Below are 15,542 nucleotides of genomic sequence, written 5' to 3'. Positions count from 1 at the left end.
AACCTGGAGCAGCCATGAGAATTCTGGAAGGTAAAGGGCGCTGGCCACGAATCCCTCACTACCTTGCTGTGCTTGCTCAAAATGACCATTGTTTGTTAGAGAATGTCAAGGGTAATGGTGTAGTTGCAGAATCGTGGCTACTCCATGGTGAGGATGGCAAAACATCCGCCCTGTTTGAGGTCCTTATGTTACCTATACATTCACTTGTTGCTAAGGAGACAAATGTACCCAACGTGTATTCTACAACTCTTATCGTGACAATTTTTTTTCTTCTTCGCAACCACAGTTCTGTTTGCTCTTCTCCCCACACTCTGCAGTTTACAGCAAATTATTATCCTAATGTGCGTGAAAATATAAAATGCATTATTTTGAACACTGTTAGGCAAGCTTCACATTTTACCTTTTAGCGCTAATCTAAGGGAGCATCTTGACTCACTTTCTTCCTATCTTACTCTTATATCCTTTTAATTGTTTCCTTTTAAATAACAGCTAAAACTTGGGAGGGGTCGTTTTGGCACAGAGAGAGCAGGGAGGGAGGGGGGTGTCGCTTTTGTTAAAGCAACGATCCAAAACCAAATACGATTTGCCTCTCCTGGATTTATAGTTAACTCCTTTGAGAGTGGCCCAGTGGTCGGGGCTAACAAATCAATAAACGCGGGTTAGCAGATCAATAAATGGCCACTTACCCAAAATAAGAAGGCCTATTTATCTGGAAACATCATTACCTTTTAGATCTGTAAACAGCAGCAACTAAAACAGTTCCCAAGAGAATGTGAGGCTAACCATAACAGTCCAGGCTTCCTGATTCTCCCCCAGATTCTTGGCACTCCCCAGCAGACTCGGAGCTGGGATGGCTCTGGTCACATCTGTGCCGCAGCCTGGCCCTGCCATTTCCTCAGCAAATTAATGGCTTTATAATTTATCAGAAATGAAGATGCACGTGGAGAAAATCAATGTGGTCCCCCACAAGGTCAATTAAGGGTCCTTCCTAGAAGCTTCTCTAAGGATTTTTCTCTTAAAAGAGAGTCTGGGAAAAATAAGGAAGGAAAGAAAATAAAATATGCACTTGTGTGTGCATGCCCACACATGCGCACACACACATGCACACACATTTTACTACCCAACAAAAACGCCACACCTTGTGAGAAAAAGGTCGAACACACACACATATTTAGGAAAAGTCAAGGTTTCCAAATGACCTCCATCAAGAACAGCGTGACCAATCTTAGGATGAGAGAGAAACCAGGAAGTGAGTAGAGAAGCATAATCAAATTAATACCGATAAGCTCTTGACTACTTATAACAGGGCGCTTAACCAAATATTCTACAGAGGATTTGGTCAATTAGCATCCCCTTTAACGTCATGCAATTTTGAAAAGATCANCGCGGAAGAATAAACACTGAAGGAAGAAATTTTGATTTTATATCTGTAAGCCAAAGCAGCTTAACCGAACTTGTGTTTTTGTTTCAGATCCTTAATGATCACAAAGACGATAATTTATGACTGACATACTTCTTGTGCCAAGGAAAGAGCTGAAAGGCCCTCCAGTAACCTCCATTAGACAGATAGACAAGGCTAAAGGAGCCCAGCACACTTCAGGACCATCTGTCCAAATGGATAAGTGAAATAATAGTTGCAAGCTGTCTCCTATCGCCTGATGATAAGAGTTTCAGGCAAGTCCAAACTTTAGCAAACAGTCTCAGATCTGGGTTCTAATCTTTTCTTCAGATGGCTAGATTAAAACACCACCTTGCACACCGCAATTCGTAGCAGGGAAAAGTACCAAGTTTAAAAAAATCTGGTCTCCTGCAAAACACACCGTTGTGCCGTGGTCCTCAGCGACAGAGCTACCAAAACTTCCTGATGCTTCTGAGACACTTAAATGATGCTAAGAGGTATTTGTTCTTTCTATTAAAAAAACAAAACAAAACACAGAACAAAACAAACACTTCATCTTATTTTGATCAGGATTTAGGGGCTTTTGATTTCCCGACAAAATTATTCTAATTTGGGTTTCTCAAGCCCGTTTTGCTTTAAAATGCTTCCTGTCGGTAATACTTAGAATTGATCAGTTGAAATGGAACACAGAATACATCCGTATCTCTTGCTCATCGTGTAATTAAGATAAAATTCCCATAAAATATATGTTTCTAATAAACTATTAAAAATAGCTAATGAAACATTTAAAAGCCAACAGTTAGAGAATCCTTTTTTTCTTCCTCAAAATAAATCTGAACTGACCAATTGGTTAATTTCCCTTTTAAGTGCTTGTGCTGAAAAGCAACTGTTCTTCCAAGAAAGCACTAGCTGTTTCCAGGATACTTACACACGCACAATGACTCATGATGGAATAGATTCAGTAAACATACAGCTGTACTGAACACGAGCTAAGCTCCATTCAAGGCCAGGAAAGAAAATGAGCACAAATAAATATTAAGGAGGTAAGGGGGGGTGGGGGGAGGGGGATGGAACGCAAACAAGATCTGTCCCAGCAGCTCATGTGGCTTTGCCTCAATTCTCTTAGCCATAGCTTTGTGAAGACAGATGACATTCAATTCTATGTGTAATGCAAAATAGACAATAACTGCTGAAACTTGAGACAGCTGCCAGGTGTAAAAAAAAAAAGAAAAGAAAAAGAAAAGAAAAGAAAAAAAGAAAAAGAAAAAAGAAAAGGGGGGGAAGAAAAGATGATAAATCCATAAATTAATGAAAGACATCTGCTCAGGAATAAAAAAGATCAGAGAAGTAGGGTACTGCGGCTGAACCTGAGGCGGGGTTCACACAACCTGAGAATCTGAGTGTCGTCTGTTTACCCAGCACGGGATAACCTTACCTAAACAGCAGGGGCAGGGGAGGAACAGAGGCTGCGAGAAGGCAAGTGCAAGAATATGTTGTGAATGCTGGAGGANGGACCCTGAATTGTGGTTAGATTTTACAGGCTGCAGTTCTAGCCAGACTGGCCTGGGGCTCCTTACTTACATTTTGTAAAGAATTTTCAAATGCTTTGAAACCCAAAGAATTTTAGCTTTCTCCTTATGCTCTGATTCGCTGTTTCTAAGAGAATTTCTCCCTTAAATATGGAGAAAAGATCTAACCTGTCTCATTTAATGAAAGTGATAGAACAAATTGTTTCTCCATTAAGAGATTCAGCACATAAAGGTGTGTCATTTGTGGAAATTAAAAAAAAAATTTTTTTTACTTAATAATTTGGTGGGGGGGGGTAGAAGCCCAGAGTCTCTCAGTCTTTAACACAAATGTTTTCCCCATAACTAATGCAGCTAATAGAATTACTATGGCCCCACGAGACTTCTAAAAATGTCTATGGATTATTTAACATTTTAGAAATTCATTTTTCAGGCCATGTTTTCCAGTTGGATTTTTGTTTTGAATTACCAATTTCCCTTTCTAAACTTCAAGTATTTTAAATATTCTCCCCTAAAAGTCAAGTAGGAAACACTGGCTGTCACAGAGAACAGACGGAGTTTCTTCACCTGCACATCTTAAGGGCTTATAATACTACTCTTGCGCTTTAGCTGGGTGTATGCAAATGTCCGAGGCCTGAACAAGGCTATTTTTCTTGAGATGCAAAGAGGGTGAATGACAAGGAACATCATGAAGAAAAACAATTGGCTGGCTGTTTCTTTTGGAATTTGAATAAAACTTAATATTTGATTAAATGGGTTCATTTGCAAAGATACTGAACACATTTTTTTATATCCAAGATGTGAGCTCCTGAAGCAGGTGCACGGACATTGAGTTTAGCATGCACACATTCACTATTTCCTTTCTATTAGAAAGGATAACGAGGTAGTGCTTTTGTATAGATTATATATGCTTAATGTGTCAATACTTAGAATGGATTTATCTGATAAGCTGGTATTCTTAATAGTTCTTATCTTGGCTGCTTTGTTCGAAGACACAGATGATGCCCCCTGGAGTGAGAAAGAATCATTCCTTAAGCCCTAAATTATTTATTACTATTTGAAAAGCTATGACTACAAATAAAAATATAATGATGACAATCCTAAAGCTATCATTTCATCCCACTCCTACTCATGTCTATTGAATGTTTTTCTAGGAATAACTGTACCACAAGTTCAAAGATGGCCATATATGCCCAAAAGTGAAGTAGACACCACTTGCTAGGATTCCCAGAAACCTCTTTAAACTAAAAGTGTGAGAATTTTGCCTACAATGTCATCAGATAAATCAAGGGAAGAACCCATTGCCATTCCGGGATGGAGACAGAAGAAAAGTGGATCAGATCCTCATTGGCTTCAGAATCATGCGGATTATGGAAAAGGATCCTTGCCTATCTTCTTCCTGAGAAATAATATATCAATGAGATAAATGGTTAAAAGTACGGCATAATCGAGGGTAAAGAAACAGAAGAGGGTCAATGGCCAAAAGGTGGAAAATGTAATCATTAACTGCAACCAGAGGCCAAAATTATTTAGCCTCATGAAAGAAACAGCTCCAGGTGTAAGCAACATTTCATATGAACACAGGTGTTTTCAAACCATCCCTGTTCAACAGACTCTTACATTGGCAGGAGAGGGAAGTTAGTCATTCAGCTGAAGAAGCAACTATATTCTCTTTAAAGTCTTTGATATGTATAGAAATAAAAGGAACTTCTTTCAATTCAAATCCTCTAAATTCCTCGGGGGATTTAGAGAGCGTGAGACAATGAATGTAGCCAACACTTAAAGCAATCTAAAAGATTTCTTTCCTAGAAGACCCAACTTATTTAAAAAAAAAAATAATAAAAGCACAGGCATAATTATCTGGTGACAATGAAAAGTCTAATAAAAAACAACACAAAAAACCCCCCCCATAAACTGGTTAAAGAGTTTTAGTCTGCACTTACGGGACTCTGAAACCTGGTTTCAAATATTCCTTGAAATAGGTATGTCCCTTTCGTGTGTGTGTGTGTGTGTGTGTGTGTGTGTGTGTGTGTGTGTGTGTGTGAGAGAGAGAGAGAGAGAGAGAGAGAGAGAGACAGAGAAACAATCCACCATCACGACTATTGCCTTCAAAATGAAGAGATGTCTGAGAGTAATAGGGTCTAGCCCTGGACATCATCAGCCTTCTATGAGCCTCAGAAGATGCCCTTCCTGCCAAGGGTAAAATACCATTCAAGATGCTACATATTCTTCCTTTGCCTTTCTCCTCACCCACACTATATTACAATCATTCTGACCGATGTTTATTGCCTGTTTATAACATGCGTGGCATGGTGTTTGGCACGGCTTTGATTCATGGCTGGTAGATTAAATTTTAGGTCTTTGAAAGGTAGAAGTTAAATCAGCAGCCAATCCAGACTCAGTTTCTCTTTATATGTCTAAGTCCCCAACATCTTTATCTTCCTTCCTCTCATGACATTATCCTCTTCTTCCTCACTATGGAAAGAGACTGTGTTCACTGCCCCAAGTGGGTCTCATTATTTGTGGCTCTCATTCACCTTATCAAAAATCTTCACTACTCTTCTAAGAGCTGACTAGAAGGATGGCCTTCACTACACAGGAAAATGCAATTCCACCATAGCTGGGGCTTTGCACTTACATGGCAGCCTCTGAAGTGGGCTTAGATCCTGAAATGTCAATCTCTAGTCATCAGGACAATTGCTCAAAATCCTCAGTTTAGCAACAGCCAACTTAATTGCTAAATTTTATATCCATCTGGCAATTTACTAGAAAAGAAACATGCCTCTACCTGCCCCCAAATGATACTATTCTATTATCCCAAAACACCAACAACCACAAAATTTTTAAAAATTTACTGAAAGGACCGATTTACAGAGAGAGAGAAAAAAAAGTCAGTTAAAAATAGCTGGAGTTCAGGAGGGGTCTAATAAAAAATATAACTGGCATCTCTACCTAAAAGTCAGGTTCAAAAGTATAAAAGAGCCATAAGAAAAGCCATCTTAAGTCGAATACAGCTGAGTTTTATATTTAATTGTGCTCTCTCGCTTTCCAAAATAATTTGCTTTGTGTATGTTAGGACAAAAGATTTCTGTGTATGGCTGAACAGAGGTTAATCATGCATAGAGGCAGCTGCACAAGACCCAAAGAACAGACCTTGGGTGAACGAGAGAGAGAGAGAGAGAGACCAGCGCCGTCTGAATAAATCAGTACCTGTATATTTCCTTAAAAAAACAAACAAAAAGAACAACAGCCCCCCTCCCCCCCGCCACATCTAACTTAAAGATTAAACAGAGAATCTAACTTCCCATCCATGTCCATTTTTCTCCCACTGAAGCCTCCCACCAGGAAGGTGCTCTTTATAAGATTTAATCAGGTCTTCTTTGCAAGGACCAGGGGCCTTGAAGATGGTTTAAAGGGACAGTTCTTCTTACGGAATCTTAAGGATTTCAAAACTGACTTTTCTCTTGACGTCATTATAAAACGTAAAATCTTTTTAAAGAAATCTGACAGAATTCAATATTACAGTGAGATTTTTGTCCATCTCGGACTCTACTCCTAAAGAAAAAAAAAAGGTATAATATAGGAAGAAAAGCAGAAAGGGCGCTGGTGAAAAGACACATATTAAATACCAGCTCTTTGAGGCAATTAACAACTTGTGAAAGTTGCGAAGATGTGGGTTTCTGGGAAGCTTTTGTGCGATCAGAAGTGTGTTGAAAAAAGCCTATTACCCTGGATAATAGGAAAGATTGCATTCTTAAGAAGATCCTAATCTACATTATTCTATATATTGTGGAAACCTGACCTTGGGGGAAGCCTTTTGTTTTGTTTTGTTTTGTTTTGTTTTGCTGGAACGGAGAATAAAAGGATATTGCACTTCCCGAATAAGGTGAGATTTCGGACATGTCTTGAAGATCGCCACACTCGGACTTGATGAGCGACAGGGAGAGCCCTTCTGCGGTGCTGGGCGGGTGTGCTGGTGAACAAGGATGGTGGCTTAGGTGGTGGGATGACATCTTGGTCCTCAGACTCGTGGTCTCCCTAGTCAAGTCTAAGGATTCAGGAGAGGCTCTGTCTTTTCCCGAGAAGGAGCCGGAGGGAGCACCTAATGGACTCTGAAATGGGTAGGCCATCAAGGGAAGGGGGAAGGGGTGGCGGAAGGTGGACGTGGTGAAGCCTGCGGTGGCAGAGAGAGGCGACTGGTGCAGGGGCTGGTGGTGGCCACCCGTGGGGGCGCCGGAGGCAGACTGGTCGGACGAGTTTTTGCGGACCACCAGGGGCAGTGCTTCTGTCTGGTCTGTGGAACTGGGCATCTGCACATTGCCGAAGGTGTCCAGGGGGTTCGGAATGATGACGTCGCCAAAGCACTGCAGGCGCTGGTTGGCGGTGTGGAAATTGTGGTTTTCCCCGTTGACTGCGAACCTGGCCTGGGGGATCTGGAGAGGCGGGAAGACCTGAGGAACCTGGCGGGAGGGCTTGGCTGCAAAGACTTTGACCACCGTGTCCACAACCTGCGACATGGCCGTATTCAGTTCCTGCTTCAAGGTCTCGGCCAAATGCTTGCCTTCGGGTTGTAAGGAGTTGGGCCCGTGATCTCTCTCCTTGTTGTTGCCTTCTCGCTTCGGCTTGTTTTCAGCCAGCTCCTGCTCCCTGATCAGGGCCCGGGCTCGGTCAATGAACTGTCCTGGGTCCAGCTCGCACATCTCGTTATCTGACCGCCCCACGGAGTCCTGGGCCCTGGCGTCCAGGATCTCCGAGCGCATGCTGTCTTCAGACAGGTTACCATCTTCATCATTTTCAGAATCGGTGCTGTCATAGATTTGGTAGAACTTCTCCTGCAGCTGGCGCAGCTGCTTCTGCATGTCTTCCAGCTGCTGCTTCAGCTGTCGGCGCTCCTCTCGCTTCTGTTCTTTTCGGGCTGAAACCAGCTGCTGGAAACTCTGTTGCTGCTGCTGGGGCAGTTTCTGCTTGCGTTTGTTTTCTCTGTAACTTTCTCGGGGACTCACAGACTGCGGGGCCATCTCTCTTTCATTTTCATTGCCCCTTAATGCCACACTGGGGGAATGGCTCATACCCCGAATTATATTCTCAACCCGGGCGCGCTTCGCTCTCAGGTGCTCGTCACATAAGCGATCCATATCAAACTGGCTCATAGTAGGCCTGCCAAAAGGGGAAAGACACTCTGGGGGGCTGTCTCTTGAAGAGTTGCTGCATATATCCTCCTGATGTACTTCGGAGCCTGTACTAGAGAGACCGCTGGCTTGGAAACTGGGCTCCGTGCCACCATTTTTGTTCATGTTATTTTTCAACAGCTGGGAAATTATGGTTGCTCCTGGAAAAGGCATCATGGCATCTTCATACGAGTTCGCCCTCTTCAGCAGCTTGCGGAGTACATTTGACTTTTCCCCATCTGCATGCTGCACCACTGAATACTCAACATCCTGCTCAGAACCTTGGGGATTCATGGCACTAAAAAACGTTGCTCTTGCCTTAGCAAAAAATGCAGATGCTGTCCCTACCGTCCTTTTCACTCCAATGTCAACTCTTCTCCTCTTGGTTTGCCGGCTTAAGAGGGCTGTGCTGTCATGGTCAGGCATCACTGGACAGTTATTGTGCCATCTTCAAAAGCTCGTCAGCTGGGCACAGCTCAAGAATCCCGGGACCCTGGCCAACAGAACAAAAGGACTGATGAATCATTTTCTTTAAATTTCTCCAAATTTCCTGACCTCAATCCTGAATCAAATGCAAAATGCATAGGCTCTGGGATTTATGGCACATTACAATTATTGCAATTTATTATGCACTCTGCTTGAAATGAAACATTTTTAAATATTTCTGCTCCACTGGTTTAAGATGGATTAAGATTAAAAAAAAAAAAAAGCAAAAACTGCTTAAGCACCAGTAATATGATTCTCTTTCACAAATGCCTAAAATGATACTGTTTATCTTCAGAAGAAACAGTAGATTATAAGAACACAGCCTCTGACAACCAATTGATTAAATTTTGGGCATTGAGATTCGTATTACAAAAAGAAGATGAAAGTGGTCCGTACTTAAGAAAGAAGGTTCAATTTGGAGGCTGTGTGAAATTTGGAAGAAAAATTCCACGTCGGAATTAAAATTATTGTCTTTTCAAGGCTGTTAGAGGAGAAAGACTCGAAAATACACGTAAATACTTTACACGCCCCTCCCCCTTATTACTGAATTTTCAAATATTTCTGTCATATCTGAAATGGGAGGGACAACACCCCCATCAGCACTTCTCCAATACAAATGGTCAATTTCAGATTGAAATAAATGCACAAATATTCATTTTACAAGTCTGCTGATTTGGCATAGATGTGCATTTTTCTTAGTAAAATCACATTTGAAAATGCGATCTCTTGCTATATCTTAATGTGAGGGTGAGAAGATTTATGAATTTTCATGATGTCCTTTTGATGACTTAAATTATTCCAAAGTCGGGACTCACTGCAAACGAAGGAACTGTCACATTTTAGAAAATCAATATGTGGAACAATAAACTGAGTGAGGCAAAGATCAACGTATCTTCGACATTAGTTTTCTTCTGTTAAAGCCTGCCAAAATCCTACTTCAAATGCCCAAAGAAACTTTAATATACACATCCTTTGCGAATCTTCTTTCCTATGCCAAATTAAAGGGGGGAGAAAAAGACTAAAAGAAAGTAAATAAAGATGCAAACAGCATGATCAAATATATGAGAAAGAGAGTATCTTCTCTGCACGTGAACTGCCATTGTTGCTTGAGGATACAATATTAAAACAGATATCCTTCTTTGCATTTTATAAAAGGCACCTCACGTATTTTGTGACTTATTACCCAGGGATGCTACCCCCCAATTTTGTGTGACTGTAAGATGTCATATCTTTTTTGCTTACAATTAACATTTTGTGGAGAAAATGAAAATATTTTTTTCACAAGGGTTTCTCTAATATTAAACTTCACGTTTGCTTAACAGAGCACATCTTCACAATAACAGGGTCTATTGCCAAAGGCAGCGTGCAGAGTGTTTGGAATGGCTCCCATCTCTTTCGGTTCACCTGTAAAAACATCTACGTGCTCCCTAGGACTGCATCTGTGGCTAGTTTTAAAGAATGACTATCCATGCAAATAGGCATAATTTCAGCATGAAATAACCTGTAAAAATCATGAAAATGCTCAATGCTTAGATGACAACGTGTGGGTTTTTTATTTTTATTTTTATTTTGTACTCAACAAAGATTTCGTCATGCATCCTTGTCCCTTTCTATGTGAGGATACACATTTTTAAAAAAGCCTGTTCATGCAGGCAATATGATGCCCCTTCATATATATATATATATATATATATATATTTTTGTATGCTTAAAATACTTTTTATATGCCTCAGGATAAAATTTCCCAAAGTTGGAATGGAAACAGATCTCAACAACTTCAATATTGGGTTCCAAACAGAATTCAGAATGATTGTGAACCCTCACACATCAATAATAAAATTGAGTACAGGAATACAAAAATGCAATGACAAATATTTCACTAACACATTGGCTCGGATAAAAAGCAGGTGTAGCCATCAGGTGAGAAAAAGAAAAAGACCGAGTCAAAGAAGAAAAGGGATGCATTATTTCGAAGCCCAGAAAGACCTGCACATTGGGGGTAGGTCTTTGTAAGGAGGACCTTTTTGTGTGTGTATCAGCTTTCCAAAAACACAGGTCATTGCCATTATTTAAAAATGTTACCTCTTTTCTTTTTTGTGTGTGCAAATCCTTTCTTCTTTAAGATCACCTGAAAAGCATAGGGCTCTCTAGTCAAAACGTGGAACAAACTTTCTGCAGTCTTTTTCCTCCTCTGTTCATCTTAACCCACAATCTGGGTTTTGCCTCCTGCCCATCCTTGCTAGGGGATGAGCATCTCTGCAACAGGGGCTCAGGAATGACCAGCTGGTGTAAGAGATGCACACAAGGTCATTCACAGGCAGGCATCTTTCCTTTCTCAACTGTCATGTACCTCTGCGTCAACTGCACTTCCTCTTATCTAGCCTAGGTATCAACAGCTGCATCCCCACCTCCTGCCCAAGCCAAGAAGAGGGGTGTGCTCTTCCTAAGGCGGAAAGAAATGATGCCCTCACCCGGGTCTTCAGCGGACAGCAAGTGTTAATTAAACATGCTTGGTGGGTCTTCCAAGAGCAAAATATCCTGTGACTTCCTTCAAATTCATGGAACTAAACAGATTTTTTCAGTCCTTTGTCAACCAGTCAGCATTATTAGATTAGAGAATGATTTGCTTCTGTTTCGGGCTGAGAGATTGGGAATACTTTTAGGTCTTGTTGTAAAATGTCCAGCTGAGATATAACAAACAGGACAAAACAAATAGGGAAAAGTATATATTCCGCTAAGACATTATATTAACAGGCATGAATAAATACAGCTTTTCATACAGCTAAGATCTAAACTTCAAAATAAAGGTATAGGGGTAGTGTGTACTGGGACCATAACCCTTGGAGGCAAGAGGCAAGATTAAGTAATTATAACTGTCTGACATAATGCTTTATTAGCAAACTGATTCATAAACAAAATACATATATGAATATATTTACCACATAAGAAAACGCACTGTTCAATGACTAGTATATAAATTAAATTATTTGAAAACACAATTAAAGACACTTCCATGGGTCTCCTAATTCAGAATTCAGAGAATGCCAAGGACTGATTTTATCACTGATATCATCCTCTTCATTAAGATTTTTAAAAATTCCTTTCTCTCTCAACATATGTAAGAAGCCATAGTGTTTCAACTACAATTATTATTGACTCTTATTGTATTTTAATTTTTACATTCATGTTGAGCTTAACCAGGCAATCTGAACCCTTTTGATCAGCCCTGAGGAACATTAATCGCAGCAAGGATGCAGAAAAAAATCCTGACATAGAATTTGAGCCCAAATGTATTACTGTTTGAATGCACATAATTCTATTCCCATAAACTCCTCTTTAATTAACATGAAAACCCATATAGAATATTTTTATTGTTAAATATTTTGTCATAGCTAGCATTTGGTACCTAAGTACTCGACTGCTTTAATAATTCCTATATAGTGATTCTCTTGACATAGCAGATTCCTCCCACAGAAAGATAAGAACAAACTTCCAGATATAATCGAGTCAGATTTTTAACTACTCCAAAAGAGTCATTAAAATCTGAATTATCTCAAGACCGTCAGATAGCTTCACATGGAGAATGCTAAGGAACTTGATGACTTAATGTTAAAAAAAGAATTTTCGGTGAAGAATTTCAAAGGCACACTGCAGTGTGGAGTAGAAAGTGGGTAAGTGCTCTGCTTTAATAAAGAAGTTATTTGGGGGAGGGGATCACAACTTTTGGGTATCTGTCTGGAGTCCAGATTCTGGACAAGGAAGTGTTCATTATGGTAATTATCCAAATAGTTCAGACAAATCTTTTATAAGACAGGGTGAGTTTAAATTTGGCGTGGTTACCTGTTTGGATTACTTAGATTATCTGTCTTTGTTGGTAAAATTATTTGAAGAAATTGCTCAAGCCTACCCTTTACTTCTTATGGAAAACCACCTTTGAATGGGCCTCTGATCTACTTGAGTCAACCTGGTTATGAAATTTCAAATGCACAATCACTAACAAAGAACATTTTAAGTCCACCTGAAGATCGGTAATTCATGGGGGGGAGATCAGATGATTTGATGTCGGTAGTCTCCCCTCACCTCATCAAATCACTACAAATCACTATGCTGCCCTCTTCACTGTATTCAAGAGTTCCTTTCTGCTAATTAGCAACTTTTCCTTCAGGGACATTGCTGCTTGTTGTAAGGTTAAGAAAGCGTTTTCTGTTTAGTTTGATGAACTAACTTGACAGTAGTTAATACTTCAATGAACTAAGATTGTATCGTCAAATCTTCTATCAGGTTTGACAATTTCCTATCATAATAGAGTTCCCAAATCATAACCGTTTGGCTTAAAATTCCTCCAACCTATCAAAAATTCTGTACGTTTTTCACCTGCAAAATGAACACAGAATATTTTCTGAGACACGCCTAAAATATTCATTTGCACCAATAACTCGTCACATTAGTAAGTAAAAGAGTAAGAAACGATCTCAAGAAAAAACACTTTTCCCTTTCTGTAGAAAATTCAAATACTCTAAATGTCCTCTGAAGCTTTGGAGTGCACTAGGCAATAGGACTGGAGAAATTCCTTAGGTATACGTCCTTTCCAGTTGACACAAGTACTTAATTGGAATCCAATAACAATAATATATCACGCACAATCCGTCTTTATACTAGAAAAACAGTCACATTTTATAATTTCTTTGGTTAATCCTAAGCTTAAAAATTCCTTCTATCAACAGTTGAAAAGCCAAGACAATTCTTGAAATGCTATAAGAAATTCATGAAAAAAAGGCCTATTTGCATTTTGAACAGATAAAGAGAACCCCTGGCAGCTGGCTTACGTTTTAAGATTGCAAGTGCTACTTCTAGAGGAACCATGCTCGGAAATGAATAAAGTGAGAACAAAGATGCATGTGACGTAGGCATGACTTTTTTTCCCACAAGGTGGTGATTAAACCAAGCAGAATTCTGCATAATGGACACATAAACATATTAGTAAGTACCAAGCACAGATAACCTCTAGCAAACATAAAGCAAATGGACATGTCCGTAGATGACATGAAAAGAACTTCGCAAATACCCAAGACAAGTATTGAGGGAAGGAGTCTGATGTTTTAAGTCTAAGGAATAAATGACACACACTATCTCCTTTTGATGAAATCACGATCGTCACCCAAACAGCAAAACCGACCGACAAAATCATTCACCATCTAACCTATTTCTATGTAACACAAGAAGTAGCCTGTTTAAAGAAAACTTAAAAGGTCAAGTTTGAATAATCCAGGTATAGCGCTTCCACTGAATTCTCAACGGCTTCCCTCACACATCAGGCCACACTCCTTACCCTCGCCGATTTTACCCTTATATAAACACGGCCACGTAACATATGGACAGGGTGATACGAATGCTCCGCTCTTCCTTCCTCACCACACACAGCCCATTTCATCCTGAAAATACTCAGAAGTTCTTGCAAAAACTCACACAGCTGACTGCCTGCATCTTGCATCAAATAGAAAAAGCGCTGTTACCTCTCCCGTACTTGAGATTTTCCTTCTCCATCAAAGCAATAACGAGGACATCTGGCACATGTCTGGTACAATGACAGGCTCATTCTACTTTATGAGAGTATTTAACATACGACTTGAAAGAGTTTGTGCACATACCTATTCTTTCTGGGCAGGGAGAAAGCACGCTAAAAAGATAAGCTTTAACAACAGTAACACTTTCAAATGACTTTGGTATTCTTGGCAGTTACACACACCACCCATGGCTGCCCAAAACGCACATGCACACAAAAGACGGCTCTCACCCACCCCCCTTCCGCACCACAGACCTGGGAGATAGGCATAAACTATAGAGGGAGGCAGAGGGAAAGTCAATCTCCCTCCACCTGCTGCCTGAAGTGGGGGGACTTTCAGCCGCCTGGCAGACAGAAGCCTGAGATACAGCCTCAGCAGCAGCCTGCCAACATCCTTAAGAAAAATAAACAAACACACACTGACTTATCCCCCACCCCCGAGCAAAAACTCACATGGCAGGGATCAAAACATAACAACAGCCCAGTTCCCATTAGCCAGGAGAATCCTATTAACCAGGGCACCCATAAATTCATAAACTTCTGCAACCCTGGAGCACGCACTGTGGTCTGGAACTGTACAGACACACACAGACACAGAGGAAATCTGCACCTGTCTTTCTTGACACAACACACCTGTCAGGCCCTGCCCATGCACAGCACTCTACTAATAGACTTCTGCCTACCTAGTTTAGGAAAGGAAATTATCTTTTTTTTTTAAAGGGAGGTTATAGGTGGGAGGGAGGGAGGGGGAGAGAGCGGGAGGGAGGGAGAGAGAGAGAGAGAACAAGACAAGACACTTATAGCCTTGACTTTGAGAGAAGGCCACCCTGTGCTTGCACTGTTTTTATAAGCTCAAGGAGACAACACAGACCTTCTTGGAAAAAGGAAAACAAGCAGGTGAGCTCGCAGCCTTCCCCCAGGCGGAGTGGGGTTCTGGATTGCCAAGAACAGCAGCTTCGCACTCCAACCTGCCTCCTTGGGCTATTTAAGACTATCGCCCAACCCCTCCTCCTCCTCCTCGTCTCTGCCAGCCTGGAGGACTCTCNGAGTAAGTGGCTAGCACGCCAGAAGAACCAGCAACTTGCTAAACTGGACTTTAGGTGAAGTCTCCCCCCCCCACACACACACACACCAGCGCCCCCCTCCCCGTCCCCCTCCTGGTCTGTTCAGCCAAGATAGCAGCTCTTCCCGCCCTCCTCACCGTTCTCCCCAGTAACAATCACCCTCACCTCTGTTCTCCTGCCTTCCCGGTCCTCTGAACCGGGGGCACAGCGGCAGGTACCACGCAGACAAGACCGGGTCCCAGCAGCCCCACGGCACGGGCTGCGGGCGCGGGCCGCGAGCGTCTGAGCCTCGCAGGTCCGCAGCCCGAGAACACCCCCTACCCCACACCGCCGGCG

At 41.3% G+C, this 15,542-nt stretch overlaps 1 protein-coding gene across 3 annotated transcripts in view; it reads right to left on the bottom strand.

Annotated features, from left to right (window-relative positions):
* Positions 1-15,542, bottom strand: part of PROX1 (prospero homeobox 1) — a 46,871-nt gene that overhangs the window by 30,615 nt on the left and 714 nt on the right. For 2 of the 3 annotated variants that reach the window (XM_077763110.1, XM_077763112.1), the window contains exon 2: positions 6,795-8,586. In XM_077763110.1, the coding sequence (XP_077619236.1) occupies positions 6,795-8,519 (1,725 nt within the window). In that variant the 5' untranslated portion in view covers positions 8,520-8,586. Of the gene's footprint in view, positions 1-6,794; positions 8,587-15,371; positions 15,429-15,542 lie in introns of those variants that run through there. The other variant, XM_077763111.1, reaches the window with a different exon arrangement.

The sequence above is a fragment of the Crocuta crocuta genome, unplaced genomic scaffold, assembly GCF_008692635.1.
Source record: "Crocuta crocuta isolate KB4526 unplaced genomic scaffold, BGI_CrCroc_1.0 scaffold3, whole genome shotgun sequence".
In the NCBI taxonomy this organism is placed as follows: domain Eukaryota; kingdom Metazoa; phylum Chordata; class Mammalia; order Carnivora; family Hyaenidae; genus Crocuta; species Crocuta crocuta.
The sequence above is the reverse complement of the archived record's forward strand: the minus strand, read 5'-3'. Positions and strand labels throughout refer to the sequence as shown.